At 35.5% G+C, this 25557-nt stretch overlaps 1 protein-coding gene across 3 annotated transcripts in view; it reads left to right on the top strand.

Annotated features, from left to right (window-relative positions):
- Nucleotides 1–25557, top strand: part of CTNNA2 (catenin alpha 2) — a 1107789-nt gene that overhangs the window by 1060357 nt on the left and 21875 nt on the right. For 2 of the 3 annotated variants that reach the window (XM_081101400.1, XM_081101399.1), the window contains 3 exons: nucleotides 5822–5927; nucleotides 9709–9843; nucleotides 22025–22165. In XM_081101400.1, coding sequence (XP_080957526.1) covers nucleotides 5822–5927; nucleotides 9709–9843; nucleotides 22025–22165 — 382 coding nt within the window. The remainder of the gene's footprint in view (nucleotides 1–5821; nucleotides 5928–9708; nucleotides 9844–22024; nucleotides 22166–25557) is intronic. The other variant, XM_081101401.1, reaches the window with a different exon arrangement.

Raw genomic sequence — 25557 nt, 5'->3', positions numbered from 1 at the left:
ATTTTGACAAACAACACTATTGGGATTCTGAAAAGGATTACATCGATTGCTTTGGATAATATTCACATCTTAAAATTAAGTATTGACATCTTGATAAAATTAAGTCTTCTAATCTCTCTCTCTCTCTCTCTCTCTCTCTCTATATATATATATATATATATATATATATATATAGTGTCTTTACATTTATTTGTGTGTTTATTTCAGCAACATTTTGTAGTTTTTGGTAAACAAGTATTTTGCCTCCTTGGTTAAGCTTATTCCTAAGTACTTTTACTTTTGATGTGATTACAAATGGGATTGCTTTCTTAATTTCTTTTTCAGATACTTTTTTGTGTACAGAAATGCAACTGATTTTTGTATGTTGATTTCGTACTATATAACTGCTAAATTCATATATTCTGGTTGTTATTGTTTTGTAAGACCTTTAGGGTTTCTACATCTAACATCATGTTTGTAAACAAAGATCATTTTACCTCTTCCTTTCTGATATGGATGATTTTAGTTATTTCTTTTGCTTAATTTCTTTAGCTAAGACTTCCAGTGCTGTGTTGAATACAAGTGACACCCTTATCTTCTTCCTGATCTTAGAAGGAAAGCTTTAACCTTCCACCAATTGAGTATGAAACTAGCTCTAGGTTTTTAAAATTTTATTTAAAATGAAATAACATTGAAAGAATGTTTGACAGCTTCTTTAAAACTAGAAGTGGATTTGTCAAAGGATCCAGTAATTTCATTCTTGGGTTTTTAGCCCAGAGAAATGAAAACTTACATTCACCCCAAAACCTGTATACAAATATCTACATGAAGTTTATTTGTAATAGCCTAAAACTGCAATTATACAAATGTCCTTCATTTGGGTAAATGGTTCAATTAATCTTGGTACATGTTTGTAATAGAATACTATTCAGGAATAAATAGATGCAGCAACTTTGAAAAATCTCAAGGAAAATATACTGAGTGAAAAATATCTGTATCGGTGTCAACTCAACTGCATGATTCTATTGACATAACATTCTTTAAAAAAATAAGTTACAGCAATGGAGAACAGATTAATGAGCACTATCTAGGGGTCATCTAGGGTTGATTACCATTAAGAATGAATGGGGTGAGGAGTATAGAGTTAGTATAAGAGAACCTTGTGTTTTATGCCTCAATTGTGGTAGGATTAACATAAAGTTGCACTTGTGATATAATTTCCTATAACTTGCACACATATACAGGTGCATGCATAACTGCTGAAATCTGAATAATCCCTATGGATTTTATCAATGTCAGTTTCCTCATTTTGTTATTGTAATAAGTTACGCAAGATGTTAACATCGGGTGAGGCTGGATTAATGGTGCTTTGGGCATCCCTACATAAATATCTGAGCAGGTTCCTACGAATACATAAATAATTCAAATGCAAAGTTGAAAATAGGAAAAATTGAATAAAATTGAACTGAGTTCCTCCATCATATGAGCCACATTTTAAATGTTCAATAGTCACATGTGACTAGGGGCTACTATATTGGACAGTAAAGAATTATATATAGAACCTGTCCATCACTGCAAAAATTCTCTTGGATAGCACTGCTGTAGACACTATGATGTCTAAAGGAGTTTTAGACTTTACTCCCAACCTACGCAGTAACATTAAAAGAAAATTCTACCCCTATTATGTAAGCTGACTTAGGGTCTTCTCTTTTAAAGGGACTGGTTATTACTCCTCAGTTGTCACCCAACTATTAATAAGGACTGCTGCACCACCTGGCATGTAAGCAGAAGAACATGAGTAATTTTAATCCCCCATCCCACAAAATGATACAGCTATCTTTTCTATCCCTTTTTTCTATTCATGATGTGGAGAAAGTGGGTCATGTCAGTGATTCTGTACTCAAAAAAATCTGGGCCTCAAAAATTCCTCAGCATCTTGCATGGTGCTTAGAACCATGTACTATTCAGGATTTTTGAGATTATTCAAATAATTTTCTTAATTCTGACTCATTAAGCAATTAGTGGGTACACCTGGCTTTAAAATACTGATGAATGTCTAGAATTTTTTATGTGGCAGTCAACAATCTTTCTTGTTCTATTTTTCTATGTCATTATAATGCCTTCTGTTTTTATATTTACATTTTAGGATTTTTTAAAATATTTGTATATATTGTGAGATGCTTACTATAGGTCTAGTTAACATCAATTACATATATAATATGGAAATTTTTTCTTGTGATGATGCACTCTCTTAGCAACTTTTTTAAGATGTACTCTCTTAGCAACTTTTAAATATATATTTGAATATTATTACATCTTAATGACTTATTTTATAGCTGGGAGTTTTTACTTTTTGACTCCCTTCTCTCATGTCACCAACATCCCTCACCTCAGATTATCATCAATCTTTTCTCTGTATCCAGGAACTCAGGTTTTCTTTTTGGGGGGACTGGGGGTCTGTTTGGTGGCTTTTTAAATTGAGTTTATTGGGGTGACAACTGGTTAAGAAATTATACAGGTTTCATGCACAATTCTATAACATCATCTGTACACTGTATTGTATGTTCACCACCTCTATATATTCTGGGAGAGTTTAAATAGCATTCAGATTATCATCATTTTAAAGGTTTAGTGAATTCCTCTAATAAACCATCAGATTTACTGTTTGTTTTTCTTTTTTTCTTTTTTGTTTTTATGAGCTTTTCTGATAGCCTTATTTATTTCTTCCATGTAAACCAGAATCTAGATATTACAATATCTTTTCTCTGGTCAGTATTGGTAAATTATATATGCCTATAAGTTATTTCATCCAGGTTTCAAATTTATTTACATGCATTTAAGAAAAGTACTCATGATACTTTTAATTCTCTATTTTCTGAAGTTATTTCACTCTTATCTTTTTTACATTTTAATATTTGTTTTAACTATTTTTCCTAATTGCAATCTAAGTATATTTCTACATCAGTTGTGGTTTTTTTCATTTTTTTTAGCTAGTTTTAGATTTATTTATTACCAGTATCTTATTATTTTCTAATAATTTATGCCTTTTTGTAATTTTATTAGTTTCTTCCTACTTTTATTTTTTACTTTTTGAGATATTACCGCTTTCATTATCTCTTGTACGCTACTGTCTGTAGTTAAGGCGGTTTGTTTTTCTCTGAGGTCACTGCTTTAGCCGTCCTCATAAGGATGAAATATATAGAGCAGAAGAGAATGCTCGGTTGGGATTCAGGACACACGGGTTCCAGTGCTAAGTCTCTCTGAGTAGCGTTCTCTCTGCAGTGTCATCTTGGGCATGTCAGTCACTGAGTTTTCACCCTTGTGTTTTAATTTCAGTAGAAAAAGAGGAAGTGTTTGATGTCCTCAAAACTTCTGTCTTGCTGTCCGGTTGTGTGACATACATGCTCATTACCAGCTTGTGACTCCAATAATTTGCATGGCGTCTATAATATGAACTCTAAAGTTGGTTAATAACAGTCGCCTAGTGAGTCTGTGAACTGCATCCTCTGGTGTAATCACAAAGGACATGCTTCTAATTGTTCTTGTGGCTACAAGATGGGAGCCTGGGCCTCAGGCACACTCAGTTCTCCATAAATGTTCTCCACTAACTTAGTACATTTTGTCAGAATCAATCAACTGTTGAAAGTTATCATGTAAGGTTTATGAAGAAGTTTCCCCCAAGCCCTTGGAAGATCTGGCTGTAAACAAACACACACGATGGTTAGTGATGGAAAATCAGGCAGAGTCCAGCTAGGTCTTTGGGACTGGGTTAAGATGAAGACAAACAGTAACAACAAATGTGTCAAAGTAAAACTGCAAAATAAAGATATCTAAGGTCTGAAAGTTACACAGAAATATATAATAAGGAGAACATTATTAAACAGTGAGAGATTCTGCCTCTAAAATTCTCTTTTTAAAAAATGTATTTTTATTGATTTCAGAGAGGAAGGAAGAGAGAGAGAGAGAGAAACATCAATGATGAGAGAGAATCGTTGATTGGCTGCCTCCTGCACACCCTGCACTGGGATCAAGCCCACAACCTGGGGATGTGCCCTGACTGGGAATCACACCATGACCTCTGGTTCATAGGTCAACCACTGAGCCACGCTAGCTGAACTAACATTTCTTTTGAAAGTGTAAAACAAAAATATGAAAAAGTTTCTTTAGAGATAATTTAAAAAATAGTGTTAGAGAATAGAAGCCAGATTATCACAGAATCTTTAACTCATACATATTATATAAAGTTTACATATGAAATCCTTGCCTATATTTAAATATAAAAATAGCAAGTGAAAAAAGTCAGTGTGGAAGAGTTAATGTTAACACAGCAAAATAAAATATCTTAAGTTTTAAATTTCCCTATGTGTGTGTTTAAGCTTTGACACGAATATATTTTAATTTTAGCTACTAATGTAAAAAATTGCAGAACATAAATTAGGAGGGACACTGAACAAAATGCCCTTCATTTACATTAATTTTCTGAAGTGATTTAAAATTTTCTATTTTATAAAACATTATTATGTAACAATGGCAATCATTGCTCACTCTGAATAACCTTATGTGTTCAAAATAAATCAACATCTAAGTAGTTTCTGTCCACAATTTACCACATTTCTAACTGTATTAATTTAATTTTGTAGCCTTAAAAATGTATTTAATCTGGTTGGTATGGCTCAGTGATTGAACTTCAACCCAGGAACCAAGAGATCACGGATTAGATTCTCAGTCAGGACACATGCCTGGGTTGTGGGTTTGATCTCCAGTATGGGGTTGTGAGAGGCAACTGACCAAAGATGTTTCTATCCCGCCAATGTTTTTATCTCTCTATTCCTCTCCCTTCCTCACTCTCTAAAAATCAATAAAAACATAAATTTAAAAAAAGCACCTTGATTTTCAGATGCATCTAAAGAGGCCAGGCTAAGTAGCAATGCTAAGAGAAAAAGAAAAGATAAATATATTTAATCTATTATTTATATCTCAAGAAAAGAGAAAGACAAGTTGTGTGCTATATTTTGTTTAAAGATTTCTGACGCAGCATAGCTTTCTTTTTCTTTATAATAAATATTTAAAAGACATGCAATATTAAACAGTGCACCTAATTGAAAACCTCATGGGAAAATATTGGGACAATGGTTTGGAAGCATAAAGACACCTACTGTCACGCAGTGCTTTGTCTGTTCCCTCATAAATCAGTACCAGGAGCACAGACACCAATGAGAGTAAGAGCCGAACAGAATTCTGAAATTCTTGCCGAACAGTTCCCCATTGTGTGCAAGAGACAGTTGCTTCTCAGAGTGCCAAAGTGGACTTAACAATATAATAATAGTGTTGGACATGGTATAAAAGACAATGCAAGGGCATCTATTTTAGCTAGTGTCTCATTTAAATTTAGAATTTATTATTATGGCTTGTATGGACTTAGTTGAGTTCATGACTTTTAGTCTGTTTTTCTCCTTTCTAAAATGGGAATGATACTTACTAGGGTTGCCATATAAGGTAGTGCGTACAACAGCATAGGCACATGGTGAGCATTTTAATATTACATTCCCATTGCTTTGTGGTGACCACCCTTTTTAATGGAACACTGTCTAAACTATGTAAATTAATGTAAAGAATTAAATGTGAACATACACATCTAAATAGGGATAATAGTTCCTAAAAATGAATGGAAGTAAAGTAGATTATTAATGTGGAAATTGAAATGAATCGAGAAAACACTCAAAATTCTTCTAACATGACCAGAGACCAATACAAAAGCGGGGTCCTGGGCAAACAGTATGGTTGGTTTGTCTATTTCAGGTCATACAATGGATTTCTAATTACGTTGTATATGTTGTTTCAGAGGCAAAGGCCCATTGAAAAATACATCCGATGTCATTAATGCCGCCAAGAAAATTGCTGAAGCAGGTTCTCGAATGGACAAATTAGCTCGTGCCGTGGCTGATCAGGTAATATAAGAAGGAAGAATCCTTGATTAGCACTTGGGTTCTGTCGTGGGTTTTATCCGTTCTACAAAATGCCACTGAAGAATGAATTGTACAAAATCACTAACATTTTATAAACTGGCCTCTAACTCTGCTGAGACTGGGCTGATGGAGAAGGTGTGTTCAGTTCAGGAGGGACTCCTAAATCCTATGATCAGCTGAAATCTGGAGGTTCTCAATTATGTGGTTCCTTGGGAGAGAAGAGCACTCACTACATAGAAGACAAAACTCCCAGAGAGACGAGGAGTATCCCAGCCACCCTCATTCAGAAATGCAGTCACACTGAATAAGGGAGAGGAAAATGAAAGAAGTTTACATCTTGTTATAGAACACTGATCTCATTGTAATGATGCTCTTCATAATTCATGATAATTTACGCTCTCATACAAATGAGACTAATCCACATAATCGAGAACCTCCAGGTTTTAGCTGCATTTTCATCCAGACTCAGAGGCATCAGAGATAAATGAAATTCTCTTTTGTGCTTTCAGACCGAAAGAAGATACAGATTTAAATGGTTCTTAATCTCACCTCGAATGTTGGAGTTGATTTCCTTTTCACATTTTTCATTTTACCTGGCTAGAATTGGAACTCTAAAATCCTGCTGTAAATATGTCTTGTCGCAGTAATGTTCCATTTCCTGTAAGGGTACTTTAGGCAATAGACTTTGCCAGATAAACTGATCCTTATTTCTTTAAGTAACGGTGGCTTACAGTTTGAACCACTTTAAAAGGATAATGTCTTTTAAAATATAAAATTCTGAAATAGAAATACTATATAAACTATTATTTACATGGAGACATTACGAACATGAATTTGCTTACTAGACTACAACACAGCGACATTCTCTAGAGACATAGAAAGATACAGGATTGCTTCTTAGTCTTCTATTATTTTGGGGTTGATGATTATAGTTTTCCTCCTCCAATCCTTAATATTAGGCTGTTCCTCTAAATACTGACAATCTTCAGCATCCTAGATTCTTAAATATTTTAAGAAAAATACATTATTAAATTATTAAGATTATATTTAAAATAAGTGAATATGTTGTCTCATTTTATTTTATTGTCTCAATATATTATCTCGGCTAATTCAAGGGAATGTTTTTTGCTTGCTTTTGAATTTTTGAGGAACACTTAATAATGATGATACTTCATTAAGTATTATCATAATTTGAGACCCCTTCAAATTTGTAGGGTTTGAGGACCAAACCATTACTCAATTGGTAAGTTCCGGGCAATATCAACTGCCAGGCTTCGTGAAGTTTGAATCATAATTTGAGCTGCTTTCTACAGAATTCTATATGTATCCCAGAAAGTTCATGTAAAAGAGAGGAGAGACAATGAACTTACTTGAAAATGTGCACGCATGTATGCAAACAAAAATGCACCAACCAAGAAAAAAAGCCAGATCTCCCTCCCCCACCCACCCTTGCAAATGTTGAGGTAGGGGAGGATGAGAAGAGTGAGCAGAGATTGGTGAGCGGTTCTTAAAATAGTTTTATTTGGATAGACTTCTTCCTGGGAGTGAAAGTGAATGAAGCTTAGATGGCTTTTCCATTATATTCTGAATCTCAATGGCTAAAGCTATTTCTCAATATGTTTAGGCTAATTGAGTTCAATATTTTTATTTTGATTCTTGTTTTTGATTTTGCATTTTTGCAACTTGAAGTATAGCCCAAAACAGTTTTGGTATCTGGGAAACGACACACAAATCCCAGGATTCTAGATGCCTTTGGATATTGTGACAAATTATTTAAATGCTATTTAATGATGACTTTAAAAGAGACAGATGAAGGTAAACATAATCCTCTTTTTGTGTCATTCTTACTGTCATCAGTAGTGAAACAACCTGCAATTCCCCACCCCCATTATTTTGTCTGAATTGGACATTTCTTTCTCAAATTCTCCTATTTCCATGGAGTAAGACTTATTTTTCTTGTTTCATCTTGCCTTTGTGTTTTAAATGCTTCAGTTTAAATAACAGAATAGAATGAGAAGTACCGAGGAATAAATTGATTGCCTTTATTTTGCCTGAAAATATTTTTATGAAGATTTGAGATATGCACGCAATATAAACTTTTTACGGACTGTTGCATTTTTAATTACTGTTCCATTGAGATAGAACTTTCAGTTTAATTTGCTGCAAGGTATTTGTATCAAAAGACTAGTCAGCCCTCTAGGGAGATATCATTTTAAAGTTAATTCCTTTCAGTAGATGGGTCTCTGGAGTAGGATAAATATTACAGTATTAAGTACTTTTAGAAAGCTGAAAACAGTCTCTGGGTTTCTTTCTTGATAAATACAGTTAGTGGGAGGGGAGGGGAATGCTACAATGGTAAGTGTTACGTATGAAAGAGACCCCTTTGTCATTTATTCAATAAGTGGTTATGTCAAAACCACTGGCTTCACAGTACTAATGAAAGAACTATTTTCCTTGAGCTTTAAGGAAACAATTGGAGTGCTTTTTCTCATACTCTTAGTCTAAATAAGATAACTTCACTGTGGCCTGTAGGTGTTTATTTCTTACAATGTTTCATCAAGGATCTTGTGATTGTATGTTTTTTACAAGTGCCAAATTGGGCCAGAACAATGGAATGTCCTGGAAAATCTCAAACTGAACTTTTGAAATAGGATTATATTTCAATGACGGATAGCCATTGGCATTGGAGCCTCCGAAATGCCTTAGGAGCCATGGACATGTCTGTGGAAGTGTTCATCTCAGCTCAGTGTATTTGATGGACATCTACCTGTTTAAGTCGCAAAGAGAATGCAAAATCCCTGGTCATGTTGACTCTGGCACATCCATAGTCTGGGGTCTGTTGTTTCTCTTACAAGTGTTTCAGTTGGTATCAACTTCATTCTCTCTCACATCTGTTTCCCTTACAGTCGTCATGATGCTTCTCAGTATTTTGCTTAAAGGAAGTTTATCATGTTGCTAAAATTTTGATACATAGGAAGATCCTGAAGGTGTAATAGTTTTTTCTTTAGTGAATGAAGCATTTCTTAAAAAAAAACTAAAGGAAACAAGTGATATTCCCTTCCACCTAATTGAATTGGAACTCTACCCTTTTCTATGGCAGAGAGATTGCCACCCAGAGTGATGTCCTTCTAGCATCTGATGCTTTGGTTGTTTGTATTAAAATAACTTGCACAGCCCTGACCGGTTTGGCTCAGTGGATAGAGCGTCGGCCTGCAGACTGAAGGGTCCCAGGTTCGATTCCGGTCAAGGGCATGTGCCTTGGCTGTGGGCACATCCCCAGTAGGGGGCGTGCAGGAGGCAGCTAATCGATGTTTCTTTCTCATCAATGTTTCTAACTCTATCCCTCTCCCTTCCTCTCTGTAAAAAAATCAATAAAATATATTTTAAAAAAATAAATAAAATAACTTGCACAGAGTAAACATTGAATGAGCCACTAGGAATAACAATGGTAAAATATTTTGTTTCTTAACAGTTTTGAAGACAACTGATAAAATACCCAGAAACATGTTCAGAAGTCCCAGTAAGACTTGCTGAAAGACCTTTACTAGTCTCTTGGTAGAATTTTGTTAAAGTCAAACTAACTATTCTAAACTATTGGCCATGGTATTCCTAACGTGCTATAGAAAGCATCTAAATGAAATGGATATAATGCAAGTATATGACACCAAAACCTTTTCTTCTCACCACAGCTTTCGTAATATACCAAGTGTTAGAAACTGAAGAGGACGTACTAACTGAGATCACTGTTTTAAATGTTTTATAGTGTCCTGATTCAGCGTGTAAGCAGGATTTATTAGCCTACCTTCAACGCATTGCCTTGTATTGCCATCAGCTTAATATCTGCAGCAAGGTGAAGGCGGAAGTGCAGAACCTGGGAGGAGAACTCATTGTGTCAGGGGTAAGCTGGGACTTGGGCTTCACGATTTAAGTTCCCACTGTTGTACTTCCAGGCAAGAATTCTTGGCAACAGTACTGCTAAAAACCACCAAAATACAGTGATTCATAGGGAGGTAGTTTTAAAATAAATGTTATCACCATTATTCCAGACCTTACAATAACTCACAAAGAGCGATTTGATTTTCCAATTACCCCGTGTTTATACTAGCCTTGTAAAATCTCCATTATTCACAAGAAACTAATTTCATAGTCTGCAAACTCATTGCCAAGCTGTGACTATTATAATTATTTGGGGCTTTGGTATATTTACTCATTGTGAGTCTACATCCCTTTGTTAACCCAAGTAATTTTCATTCAGGAGCCAGCCTCTCTATGTGTGGATTGTGTTCACATGTTAGAGATGATAAAAACAATGGAAATTCATTCATCAGGTTCCAATGCATACTAGGTTTTCAGAAACCCTTAAAGCCACAATGTTTGAATGTAATACAGGTTGATGTGCTGTTGCCAAAAACTAACATAGTTTTCAAACACTAACAATTATATATTTTTTTACTTAATCACTCCAGTGTTTCCCTTCTCATGAAAATATAAGTATCTGGTTCATTTCATCAAATGCAAAGAAATAAGAAGTTCAGTAAATAGAAGGATCATGATTTCTTGGCAAGATTTTCAAATGTATGTGTTGAGGTTCTTCATCTTGGCTTCTTCTCCCCCCTCACTCAGTCCCTCTCTTTTAACAAAAGTTGCCATCTATGGTTTTAAACTATTTGCAGTTCTGAAGTGTGGCTCTACCACCTTTAGTTCTTTTCCCAGTCAACCATGATGCTGCCTTTTGATGTGTGGCATTACCAGGAACATAACCTTATCAACGTAGGAAATGCCTTGCGAAAATCACATTGGTCACAAAGCTCAATTCCACCCCCGCCCCAAGCCATTTTTTAAAAAAATTCATCAATTTGACCCTTTGATAAAAAATATGTGGAGAAATCATTCTTGAATCCAAAGGTTTTATTTCCTATATTGCTTGAGTTGCAGAAAACATAGCTGGGAAAAGAGCTGATCTGGCTTGCATGGAGGTGCCATCTGGAAAGCCTGGTCCATGCAATCCCACCTAGAGCCCAATAAATTGGCTATTTTGTGCCTCTTTCCAAAGCATAGACACCTCTTTGTTTTTTCCAAAATGATCCTGCTTCAACATTCTTCAACAACCAAGTGCAATCTGTCTTGCAATGTGTCCCTTTCTGCCAAGTTGGTAACTACCAAAATTCTCTCTGCCAAGAAGTAATTGATCAAAACATTGCATCTCCCTTGCTTCCTTTCTTCTCTTCAGCCTCGATGGTATAGTTTCCCATACCATTCAGCTGTCATGTCCATCTGTTTATAGTACCTGTGGAACTGAGTACTGTTTGTTTAGCTTGCCTTGTGTGCTTTCATTTGTCACGTTCCAAATCTTATTATTTACGTGGATGCACAAAGCATCTTTTGTGGATCTCTGACTCCACAGCTTCATCTGGACAATATTTTCCTGGCAGAGTTGCTCTCCATCATCCTCTCAGTACCCATTACTCATCACTGCCTCCAGAGCTTCATTTCCATTGTCTTTTCCTCATTGAGATGTAGTCCAAACCATCATTGGCTTTTATCACTTGCACTGTTGGCATTTGCAAAGGTGTCTGAGAAGCCCATTTCCTTCTTTGAGTCTTATTGGCAAAGAACAGAAATCCTTGCATGGGAGAAGGCTTCTATTAGAGGAATGTTATACAACTTTATAATAATTCTGAGTCAAATGCATTATAAGGGTTTGCTATATATTGCTTGGTTATGGACCCACTCTTGGCCTCCTCATGATTTTTTTCAAGCTTCATTGCTATTTGGTGCCATACCTGCATCCGTAGTCTGCTGTCTTTGCCACTTCTGCCTCCACCTTATTCTGCATTTCCTTCACTAATGGCGAATGAAGAAAAAAGTCAATATGTTTATTTTGCAAAATAGCCACAAATGACTGCCTTCAACGTTTTGAAAGCATCAAGAATGTGACAAACTTTCAATGATTTTGCCAAGAAAGTGCATTCCTGCTTTGGGCTCCATTTTATTTTGTTATCTGGCATGACAAAGTTGCTATAGTTTTAAGGAGAAACAACTATAGTATAAAGCATAATAAATAAAGAGAAATAGTTAACATTTTCTTGCTTTCCCCCTATATTTATATACATGGGATCAAAGCTGTGGTTTCTTCTCTGAAATATATGAAAGCCCCTAGGAAGATATATTTGTTGGAAGTCAAACTTTCTCCTAAAACAGAGAAGATTTGGACAGATGATTTCCATTTTGCCAAGAAAATGATTTGAATTTCAAAACTCAGAGCCATTTTTTTTTCAATCTTCTGCTGTCATGATGAACATATAAAATGTACATGTGCATAATAATATACCATGTTAGCATGTGATGTTTTATGTGATTCTATGTAGACATTGGGAGAGGCCTCTTCTGTTACATCTTTCTTTTGTGTGAGAACTGGCTCTAGAAAACTCAATAGGTCATGGGTGGAAATGGGAGCAAATGCTCTTCATGAGTCATGATGGGGAACTAAAGAAATAAAGCAGTTAGGATGTATGCTGGCATATGCTCATTCACACAACTGCTGTCTAAGAAGCACCATTAGTTTTCTGGCTGGCGACCAACTTTTTAAATTCATTGGCTTAAACCTTTCTCAACAGCCAAATGGTCCCATTCTTATTAAATCTCAAAGTAGAAGATGCATTTGGGAGCCAATTCAGCTCAACTGGGTTGCTAAGGGGTAACAGTAAAGAGGAAAAAATAATTTAAAAATGAGTAGAGTGATAGCCCTAGCTGGTCTGACTCAGTGGGTAGAGTGTCAGCCCACAGACTGAAGGGTCCTAGGTTCGATTCCGGCCAAGGGCACATACCTTAGTTGTAGACTCAATCCCCAGCCCTGGTTGGGGCATATGTGGGAGGCAACTAATCAATGTGCCTTTCTCACATTAATGTTTCTCTCTGTCTCTTTCCCTCCCTTCCACTCTCTCTAAAAAAGTCAATGGAAAAATTTCCCCTGGTGAGGATTAACAACAACATAAAGAGTAAAGTGATAGAGATATTAAAGTGAAAGCAGAGGACACAAAGGCCAAAAGATTAAAACAGTCTCTTAGTTTATAAACTGGCTTTGTTTGCTTAGTTTGGCGTTTGCTTATTAAATCTCTTAAGCCAGTTGGCATGCACTTTGGGAAAAGAAATGTTAAAAGAAGAAGAAAAAGAGAGAGAAGGAAGGAAGGAAGTGGAATGAAAGAGGGAAGAAGAGAAAACAAGGGAAAGAAAAACTTAATCATAGTACATCATAAATTTTTTTTTCGTGCAGGTAAGAGCTATTAAACGTGACAGCATTATATTCACCATAGGAGAAAAGTTGAGCCAAAATGTTTCAAGTATGTAAATACATTTTGAATACAAATAAGTTCCAATGCCATGATATGGAAATTACCTGTATATTTGATTGTCATGATTTAAAATTAATTTTTGTTGACTAGGTTTCAGAGGATTTAATGGGTTCTTTTACATTTAAAAACAAAGAGGTACACAAAGTTCTGGAGAAATCAAACCCATCTACAACCTTCAATTATCTTTACCTACCCAAAGAGTTATACTTTACTCATTATTCTGAACAAGATTAGAAACACTGATGTAGGATTTTAGAACATAGAATGCTGAACATTAGCATTCTGATAAAACTGAAAAATTCCACTTAAAAAAAAGTTCAAATACAACAGGAGCCCCATTATAACAATGAAGCCAGAACACAAGAGCAATATCCCTGCTCTGGGCAGGAGTTCGATGCTCAGATCAGAGATGGAAAGACTTTAATATAACTTAGAGCTAACTCCACAAGAAAATACTAGAAATTTAATAAATTTCATTGTATATGCATGTTCTTTTTTTCAAAAATATGTTTTTATTGATTCTTTAGAGAGAGAGACAAAGGGGGAAGGTATATATATACAGTGGGGCCTTGACTTATGAGTTTAATTCATTCTGAGACCGAGCTTGTTAAGGAGCTCGTTAACTCAAATTACTCTATCAACTCAATGCAAAAAATCGGCCCGAGAGACAGCTGGTATCTCAAAAAACTCTTTAGTCGGGACACTCGTAAGTCAAGGCCTCACTGTATACCTTATACTTTATTCATTAGAAAATATTAGGAATCTAATAAATTTCATTGTATATGCATGTCCTTTTTTTTCAAAAATATGTTTTTATTGATTAGAGAGAGATGAAGGGGGAAGGTATATATATATATATATATATATATATATATATATATATACACTTTATTCATTATTCTCTCTCTCTCTGGCTGGCAACCAACTTCTTAAATTCATTGGCATATATATTTATATATATATATATATATTTATATATCTATATATATATATATATATATATAGAGAGAGAGAGAGAGAGAGAGAGAGAGAGAGAGAGAGAGAGAGACAGAGACAGAGACAGAGACAGACAGACATTGATGGTTGCCTCCCATATGCACCCTGACCAGGGACTGAACCTGCAACCTGGGTATGTGCCCTGACGGGGAATCAAACCAGCAGCAACCCTGCAGTGCATGGGATGAAGCTCAACCAACTGAGTCACACTGCCCAAGGCTGCGTATATATTTTTGACACTAACAAAATGTAGAAACACAGTTTAGAAGTGAGGAATGTCAGTTCCCTAAGTCCTCAAGCTGATTGAATGGAGCCCTAACCTGTTCCTGAGGGATTGAACAACTGCCCTAATGTGCACTTTTGTTCTTTGCCTTTTAAATCTCTCCTTTCCAAACGTAAAGCTATTTCAATTGGGTTATGGAGAGAGGCTTGACAAGGCGAGCAAGTACAGTTTGTGACACTGATAGGATTTGAATTGGCAAAGAGAACATTGGAGAATAGGGGTTAATTAGAGTCATTTGTACCACCTGTATTTCATGTCATTAAAAAAATTAAACTCAGCTAAAATCAACATGAATAGTTATGGTAATAAATGAAAAACATTCAGAAAAATACAGAAACTGATAATATTCAAATCTTCCCTAACATTGGCATGTAATCAAAGATACGTATGTGGATTTGCACACATATACATATACGAGATACACTTGATTTTACATTTACTCCATTACCCCATGAATAAACAAAAAGCAAGAACAAATGGTTGACAACTATGACATATCTAGTCCAATACAATTCAGGGAAAATAAAATGTGAGATTTAGTTGTATAATTTCCTATAATATATATATATATATATATATATATATATATATATATATATATACATATATTACTATATGTATATATATATATATGTAAAAATTGTGGTTTGTTGAGATGAAAGTTGCATTCCATTTGAAAAGTTCCGTCTTTTCTCAATAAAATGTGTATTTTGAATTGAGATGAAACAGTCATTTGAAATAAGCATTGTACCTGGTTATGTAGACTTGTACTTTAAGCAACTTTTTTGAGAACCTCCTTTTTATTTCTTCTGATCATCTTTACTGATCAAAGTGTAGTAGTAGTAATGGAAACAAATCTAAATTTCTAGCTATTTTAATTAGGGTTTGGAATGCATTTTTGTGCTCATTTTATCAGAGGGGTATGTGCTTAGAGGATTTACTGCAGTTACAAAGAATTTTATCCAGATCTTTCAGAGGGTAGGCCATTAAGTATTTGTTAAATAGTTGATCTAGGAAGAGTAGGAGAGACCAGATCTAAAGAGTAAGATAAAAACAAAGTTCAGATTACAAATGTGGATAGAGGGAGAACCATAAGAAGATCAAATAGTTTCTTATCATTTGCAGAATGGCACAATTTTTGCTAGTAAGATGGGTTGTTCTATAATTCAATCTTTCTCCCAAAAACCCACCCCCTAATCTGTTAAGATAGGAAAAATATAATCATTTAATTCTGATTCCTGCATCATTTCTTCCTTGGTTACATTCCTATCAGTGTATATGTCTTTAATTTTTGTGTAGTCCAAATTATGCAAATCTTCAGAGAAAATAAGCCTTACGCGGTTTTTCACTGCAAACTCATTGTCCCAGTGTTATAAAAGTGACATTTAACAAACTCCAGGCATTATTTTTGGAAGAAAAGTAAAAACCTCTTTTGGGTTTCAGTTATCTTTGAAAACTTTTGTCTATTGCACTACACCTGTGTAGGTGTCTCCCCTAATAGTTCTGTGCAAGGTAGGATGGTGTACTGCTCTAAGACGTGGCTTTTCAGTTAAATACAGTGGGGCCTTGACTTACGAGTGTCCTGACTAACGAGTTTTTGGAGATACCAGTCTCGGCCGATTTTTTGCATTGAGTTGATCATTTGAGTTAACGAGCTCCTTAACGAGGTTGGTCTCTGAACAAATTAAACTCGTAAGTCAAGGCCCCATTGTACTCAATGATAGGAACCCTACACTTACCAATGTGATCCATTCTATTCATTGAAAAACATCATTTATTCATTGATGGAATTAAACCAATTGGCTATCTTATTGAATTAGAATACTTTATATTCTAACTAGAGGCCCGATGCACAAAATTCATGCAAGAGGCTCACCCCTCACAGCCCTGGCTGCCTTATGGACCCGCCCCTTGCCCCCCACCCACTGTCCAGTCTAATTAGCATATTAGACCATTCTGCTGTCCCGTCTAATTAGTGTATTAGCTCTTTATTATATAGGATGCTGTCATCCCAGAAAATAAGAAAACAGACTCTAACTAGGACATGAACAAAGCATATAACTCTCTTTATCTTACCTGGAGGGGGAGATGAATCGACCTAACTTGGATCTACTCAGTAGATTGATTGGATTGCAGCACCTGAACTTATGGGCTGAGAAGTTTTTATTTTAGTTTGAGGGCATTATTACTTGTAAGAGTAGAAAGAGTTAGTGACTTTAAGAAGACATTTTTGCCTCAGATATTTCTGCCTCAGAAATGTCAATGCCATTACCTGTCATTCAGTCAATGAACTTTCATTCATTTGGGTTTTAGAAGTTTTATAAAGCTTTGAAAATCCTCTAGTTAAAAGAAGGAAGTCAAATAATTTACATCTAAATTTATTAGCAATTAATGCCTTAGATTTCAGTTAATATTCTGAGAATTATGGGGCATGCAGGAGGCAGCCAATGAATGATAATATTTTTTGAAAACTTGAAAATTAGACACATGAGAGATACCTTGCCTAGGTGAGGGACAATGATATATATTTTAATATCTGTGAGACACTGGCAACCCTATTTAAGAAGTAATGACTTATAACATTTTCTCATAAGACATTATTCTAAATTTTTAATATATTTTTAATTATGCCAGAGAGGAAGGGAAAGAGAGATAGAAACATCAATGATGAGAGAGAATTATTATTGGCTGCCTCCTGCATGCCCCACACTGAGGATCAAGCCCACAACCCAAGCATGTGCCCTTGACCGGAATCGAAACCTGGACCGTTCAGTCCACAAATTGATGCTCTATCCATGGAGTCAAACTGGCTAGGGCCATTATTCTGATTTTGAGATACTGTCTGAATGTGGTAATTGTCAGAGTTTATTCAAAGATGTTCATTAATATGTTTTAAACAATGTCTGTAGTAGTGTCATAGGGGCTACCTCCTCTCCCCCCCTTTAAAAAAACAAACAAAAACCAACTAGTTTTGAATATGTGAGGGCAAATCATACATGTTCCCTTCAATTGAACCAATTATGGGAATCTAAAGTGTTGAGTGGATACCTTTATTTAGAAACAGTATCTAATTCAGTTCTTGCTTTCTGGTTTTCCTATATACATTTGAATTTGTCAGCTCTAGTCAAGAAATACATTATTTTGAATTAGTTACAGAAATCCATTGTGATTTTTTTGTTGTTGTTGTTCCTACTTGGAGATGCCTCAAGAATTCCTGGACTGAAGGCAGTTGAAGAAAAAGAAAACATGTGAACAACTTGATATAAAAAATAAAAGATGCACTTTAAAACCATAAGCTAAATATTATCTGGGGATTTCATTTTGATTTTGCACAATTTTTCATTACCTCAGATAATGAAAAAAAAAGAGAAAGAGATGTCCCGCCCCCCCCCCCCCCCCCCCCCCCCCCGCTTGGCAAAGCAGAAACAGAATTTTTAAAGTCTGTACTAGGTTTTATAACATTTTGAGAATATTTTTCTAGAGAAAGATCAATGTTTCCATATGTTGTTCCTACTTTCTAATGAAAAACGAATCCTAAGTTCTAATGACAAACTAACAATTAGAACTTCAAAGAGTTGTATTTATTTATTGTTTATATAATTATATTTTCTGATTCACTGAATTCAGCATTTCTATTGCATTCCAACTACATAACAGGCATAGTGCTAAATATTGGTTGGGTAAAGGCATTCAAAGACCTTTATCTCTAGTAGCAAATAATTTTCCTGAAAAAGATACATTTTTTTTCTGTTCATTGTGCTTTTAATAGATTGTGTAGTCTATTGTTTGTTGTTGTTTTTTAAGTTTTTTTTTTTAAATCTTACTCTTCAATATTCTCAGTCAGAAGAGCAGGGTGTTGATGGCTATCTCTGTGTATGCACTGTGTTTCTTGGTTTACTATATTCTATAAGTAAAAATGTGTTTAACTTACAATCATTTGCATTTTGCCCCTACATGTTATTTTGTCAAATGCTTTCTTCAGTTTAACTTAAATGATTTATGAAATATGGCTTTGATCACAGCCCTTAGAAAAGAAATATGAGCCATGCAATGGCCCATGTCTCTTACAAATAGGAATGACTTCTGGATGGGCAATGTGGCGTTTTCTTGGTTCAGATATCTATTATGCTTCAGAACACATTGTCTTACTCAATTTTGGACAGTCATATTTCTTCTGGATAATAAATGCATTTAAAATATTTTACACCAATCCTATTTTCTTGAAGACAAGCTTTCTTAATTTAGACTTTCATCTTTTCTCACATTATTAATACTATATCTTATTTGATTGCTTTTCTCTGACTACCTTCATCTGTGCAGATGCCTTACTGATAATGAACTTGACTTCCTGGAACTCTGGCTAGATGTTCTGTCAAATCTGCACAACTTGTCTCTTGACCCCTTTCATCCATTTCCTTTTGCAAATCTGTCTTGCAAATGAGAGATAATAATATCCTGGAGAAGTTCCAGTCAGCATCATCTTCTAAGAACCATGTACTCTTTTAAACCTAAGGTTCTGTATGTGAGGGAGTATCATAAAACTAACTCAAAACATAATGTTTTTATCTAAGAGCTCCTGGTTCAAATCTGTTGCTATCAAAATCAGATTCTCTCTTGTAATTTCTCTTTAATAGCATTTTGAGCAAATTGAATGCCACTGCCTGATTATGTCTTCCCTGGTGAATTTCTTTGTAAATAACTAGGCAGGTCATTCTTTCAGAGTGTACACATTATTCGACCTGACTTTTCTCAATCCTTTTCACCAAGAAATAAAATAAAACAAAAACACTTTGCTTTCAACAAACAAAAAATGCAAAATCAACCCTACATCTCTCTGGTCAGAGTTAGTTATACTCATGACTTCAGTAATGGGGTCTCTTGACTGAAATCTTGCAATTACTTCATATCTTGTCTTGAAGGGCAAACTAATCCATTCAGGTAATGCCATAAAAAGCATGCATCAAATCCACAATTGCAGTAAGACTTGGTTTTTATAAACAATGTCAAGAAGCTAGATCCTAAGAATAGTTGGAAAGTATTTGATCCCAGCGTTGCATTCTTTGTCAAAGAAAGCTTTGTTATTTTAACTAATATAACTAAAGACATCGCATTCAATCATACTAAAAAGTCAGCACAGCTCACCACTCGGCATCCTTTTGATGCAGCCTAGTTTTGCATTGGGTTCCTGAAGCCAGGCTCCAGTTTCCAAATAAGCAACAGATAATCAATAAGAAATAACAATAGATTAAAATCTAATTCCAGTTCGCTTTGTTTTAATAAAGTGTTTAGCTCCATTTTTTAATATCTTAACATAGGGGGAAAGGTACCTTCTTTGTTAGGTAGTAAAAATCTTAAGGTTCATGGAAAACGGGGAAGTGCATCATTACTCTTGAAATAATGAGCTTTAAATTTGTATGAAAGGTGCTATGATACAAATAAGTTTATAATAAATAATAATCATTTTGAAATAGAGAAATAATGATCATGGCAAAAAAAATCAAGAAATTTTTAAAACCAAATGGGTTCATTATAAAGTGTAAAATAACAAGGGTAGGCCAACTAGTCAGTGATCCAATATGTAAAAATTTGAAGATAATAAGACTGTATAGGGCCATTAATTGGGAAATCTCATGCAACAAAAACTGCTAAATATAGAAGTTGAATTTAGACTTGGAATTAATAAAATGGAAATAGAATAAGGAAAATATAAACAGTATTATTGTTTTTCTAATAATATTAGTACAGAAAAAGTCAAATATAAGGAAAACTTTTTTTCTCATAGCCAGATTTTTTTTTTTTTTCTGTTCGATTGTCTTTAATTCTCTCAGGATATTCTTTAAATGTCATTAGCATTCATTTTGAAGTAAAAGATGAGAGTAATGTTGCCAAATCTGTAACTAGTTTGAATTTTATAGCTTCTGTGTTTCAAAATACTCTCTAATTTGTCAATTTTGCTTAATTTTAAATTGTGATTACCAAATATACTTTATCTATTCAGTGAGTTAAGGATGACAGAACTAGAAATAGAACTATACTGACTTAAAACAGAAGGAAATAATTTCAAATTGGGAATTTCATCTGCATACAGAAACAGCCAACTAGGCATCACTCATTTATTATGCCATGAATTACTGCTGTTATTTTGAATCTTTATTTTTACTAAAATATTTTCTATGGCGAGAGAGATCTGGCTTCTGGATGTGAATGGTTTCTGGACCTCCCTGCTCTTCAATATCACCCCTTCCATTTACAGTGGGGCCTTGACTTACGAGTGTCCTGACTAACAAGTTTTTTGAGATACCAGCTGTCTCTCAGCTGATTTTTTGCATTGAGTTGATAGACTAATTTGAGTTAATGAGTTCCTTAACGAGCTCGGTCTCAGAATGAATTAAACTTGTAAGTCAAGGCCCCATTGTATTTTATTGTAATAACCAATTGACAACTTAGAATAGTTCACATTTTAAACTTTTAAATCTTCATTTGTAAAAAACAAAACAAAAAAAACAGATCTCTCCACATAATTTTCCATCTTAGCTGATTAAAAAAATAGATTCAGAGGTATAACTAGATGATTATAGCATAACTGCAGGTGACAAAAATGTCTGGTCAGTTCGCATCACTGAGTCACTTAAACTTGACCTCTCAGAGCAGCAGTGCAGGGGATCTTATGACTGTAGAAATCATGCTGTTTGATTTTTCTCCAATTTTGAAGGTGGACCCCCTTTATATGTATGTGCTATTCAGTATACATGGAAAAAATTAGTCAAGACTGTCATTAATATTTTATGTCAAAGTTAACATCCTAAAGGTAGAAATAGGCATTGGTCATTGGCTTATCTTGGAAATTGTGCTTATCACACAATCCACCCATGGGTGCAAAAATGAAGAGTTAAAAGAGTTGCAATTTTACCAACAATGAATGCCTTAGTTCTTCAGTGATTCCAATAACAGAGGTAAGTATCCCCTTAGTATCATTACTGGCTGGATGTGCAGAGGCCCGAGGGCTTGGTGAAGGTCACACAGCAGGGCAATGGAACTTCCAAGAAAGGCATCTGACACTCCCCCTGTACCGTTCCAGGCTTTAAGAGCTTCAGCCCTTGCTTTCTCTCTTGGTGATCTTCAGTGCTTTAAATAGGGGATTCGCCCCCTCTGAACCCACTACAGTTGTCCCTACAATGCCTGACAAGGCAGGGTGCTTCTTCATCCTCCTCCTCTCAGGTGGTCCATATACCTGTTCAAGAGAACCAATGAGGAAACCTAGGGCCGGGCTGTTTAATATCACAGAGGCCCACCCATCTCTTTCAGCACCAAATTCCTTCATATGCCTCTTTCTCCCGATTACCCACCCCCTCTTCCACATCCCTAATCCCTTCCCAATAGGGTACGTTTTATTTTTTTTCTCTTGCTCTCTCTCTCATGCTCTCTTTTCTGTATCTCTCGGAAATCAGACAGGAGTTCAGAACACTTTCACTACCTTTTATGAGGTAGATTGTGATGTCATAGATGGGGGCAGGGCTAGTCAACTTTCTACCCACCTCCCAACCTGTGCTGAGGGAGCTCCGATCAGTGGAAGCAGTGATTCCTCCATGGTGAGTAACTTTGCTTTCTAATCTAATCTGTCTCATTGTAAACATTACTTTTGAAAGCAGGAAAATGGGGTTTTAAGGAGGTAAAGATGCGGCCACTCAGGCCCTCTTTACTTACTGTTAACCAACATTGGAGAAATGATCTACTTATTTATTCTCTATATAGATGAAGGATTCTACAGCACAGATACACTCTTCAACTGTGATCTAAACTTGAGAAATGAAACTGGTATTTTTATTCCTCTATTTCTGAGTCTTTCTTCCCATGGGCTCTGGAAGTCATTGTGGATGAGGAATGAATTCATTCTGTAGTCCTTCAGTGAGCTTCTTTAAGGAGGACTAGTTAGGTGAATGCATTCTTCTTCATTTGAAAGATTTCTGGATCGCAGAATAGCCTCTATTGATGTTTGCCCAGAGAATCAGTCTGCTCCTCCAAAATTGTGGGTTAAAATGGTGAAGAAACTGATATGTAAGAGTTGCCAACAATTTTGGTGTTGATATAAACAAGTGAAAGTGTTTCTAATGCAAAGACTAAAAGATTTATTTTTAAAGAGAGAGTCACCATTCTCGCAAGATGAAGGGTACAGCCACATTACAAAGTATCACAACCCAATTTGCTACCTTTTTGTTGTTGCATGTCATAATATTGATGCCATTTGGTGTGATTCCTTGGTAGTTATGGGCTTTGAAAAGCTGCTGTCCTTTGTTTCATAGGGGTTTCTGTTACTGATTATTTCTTTTATATGCCTTAGTATTTAGAAAGAAAAGATCAACTGGAGTGAGCATTTTCCTCCACCTTCCTTGTTCACTCCTAGGTACCTATTAAAACTGTCAAGATGTCAGCTTCTATATAAAAGGGCAAAGGAAGCTCACAGAGGTGGTTAAATCTATGAGGGATGTTGAGCATCAGGGTGGGTGTTTTTGAAAGGATTTGAACATCAGAACCTGAGGCCCTGTTACGTCTCATGAGGTGGGATAAAAGCATCCGCCTGTGGATCAGGAATATTATGATGAAATATTTTAAGAATGTATCACTTATTTTTTCAAAGTATATATGCGTCCCCAGTTAATTGGCTAAGTGTGGATATTGGTTTTGAAGAATTGGGGGCAGTTTAAAAGGAGGAGTCCTTTCTCATCAATAGCTTTTGTGCAATGGGTAGATTTCCCCGCCCCTCCTCCATAACTTAGGCATTTTAACAGCTCAAAACCAATAGTCCAAAAATGGACTGGAGCTGATACTGCCCTTTTTGTCACCTGGGGTGGAGCAGTGTGGCGATTTCTGGAGTAATTTTCCCACCTAAGTTTTCTAACTTAATATGATTGCAGTGGTGGTGATTTCAGGTACAATAAGGAAAAAGAGAGCCAGGGCTGGGCAATAGGAAGATCTGGGTGATAATCACCTGCCGTCAGCTTAGTATTGCAGTGTGGGTGACATCACATATGTTGGGTGATGTATGTTGGGTGCCTCAAGTCTGTGGCCTACCTCCCATTAAAAATGCTAGACCTCTGAAACACCAGTACAAGCCCACTTTCAGTGCCAGAAAAAAATCTGATGTCTAATCATAGCTCAAGTTTTTAATGTCTTTTATCAACTCTCATACAGCTGCCAGGTAAGAAATGCTCATATTTTACAAACCATTGGAATACAATCATCTTTAAACTTCGTGAGTTAAGAACGATTGTGTTGTGCGCTTGTGCAAATTTAGAGAGTATGTCATGGAATGCATTGTGTATGCACTTGTTTATCCTCATGTGCATGTGTCATTTATAGTGGTGTTCAGTGTTTTTTTTTTAAATTCATTTTGTATGTATTTAAGTTATAATTTAAAAATACATACACATAATTTGTGCTCTAAATGAAACAGTGAAGTAGAACAGAAGTTGCATTAATTTGGGATCTGAACACTGGTCCTATTTCTGTCACTTCCTAATTAGGTAACAACATAAATTACTTAAGACTTTTGGGCCCCTGTTTTCTCATCTGTAAAATGATGAGAGACGATCTAATGGATATATCCTAAAGTATTTCTGCTCTAAAAATCTATGGTTTTATCGTATATTCTTGAAGAAATGGTTTATGGGGAAAAATTGTTGATGAGACTTGTTTTTTTTTTTTTGTGGTTTTTTTTATAGGTCCCACAATTAGTCAAACCAGAAAGAAAATTTTAGTCTAAACTATGTTTTTAAAGTGTACCCTATATCTGATGTAGTATTATTTGGTCAATAATTTAAGTGGGTTATATATTTTTAAATGGACAATATCAAGCCAATGATAGTTAGCTATGTGTTGATTTAGGAAGTCAATTTATTTTTTACTGTAATTTTTATGTTATTCTGCTTTTTGAGATTTAAAACAATCCCTATCTATTAGGAAATAGATGGAGCTAGGTCTCATTCAGGTTCTAACATTCAAAATTACTAATGCAATATTGCAAAATTTCATTATGGTGTTGAGAAGGGTTGATGAGTTGGGAATTGGTGTGTACTGAGCTATGTGCTATGGGGGATACAAGCATGTATAGCCTGTTTCTTACTCTTGAGGAATGTATAACTTTTTGGGGAGTCTAGATACATGCCAAGTGTCAGCTTGGAGGTGAACACAGTTAAGTGTCAAAGAACCAAGAAATATGTCAAATATCCCTGTGGCCGAGGTGGGCTGGATTGCACAGGGAATGCTTTCTGAGAAGCTGAGGCCATCAGCTAACTTTGAACGGAGTGGTTTAGATTTGTGTTGTCATACAAAGGACAGCAGGGAAGCATTTCAGGTCAGTGAGACCACAGAATTGTAAATGTTACAGAGGATATCTTGTGTTTAGAATTGCCATCTATCAAAATCAAAGTCATTGCTCATAGTCCAGCCCCGTATTTGCCCTTCCCCCTTAATCGTGTGCTGACTTTGCCGCATGCGATATACCTGTTTAGGAGAGTTGAGGAGGCTGCAAGTGAGTGAACTGCAAGGATTATTAAAATATAACTAGGCAGCTATTTTCTCAGTTACAACAAAGTTCATATGATAACTTGCAGCCACAAATGTGGAAGAGGAATAAATAAAAGGAAGGAATTCAGGACAGAAGGAAACTCTAGCTCATAGACTCTCTGGGATTATCATTGACAGATTTAGAAATGTCGATGGTTATGAAAAATGCCCATTAGCTAACGAGAATCCATGTAACTGGGGTGGTTTTCCAAAGCAAAAGGAAACTTCTCTGAGCCCGAATCATGCCAGATTCTGCTCTCAAATGGCCAGTTTGAGAAGGTTTTAACACTAAGCAAAACTAAACATGATTATGTAAGTCTCTTTCCTCATACACATGGAGAGAGGTTACTGATTTGGGCATGATTTGCCCACCTTGGCAAAGAAGAACACTTAGGTTTGAGAGCCTCTCTATTGTTAT

The sequence above is a fragment of the Myotis nattereri genome (genome assembly GCF_964212035.1).
Source record: "Myotis nattereri genome assembly, chromosome: 10".
Lineage (NCBI taxonomy): Eukaryota > Metazoa > Chordata > Mammalia > Chiroptera > Vespertilionidae > Myotis > Myotis nattereri.
The sequence above is the reverse complement of the archived record's forward strand: the minus strand, read 5'-3'. Positions and strand labels throughout refer to the sequence as shown.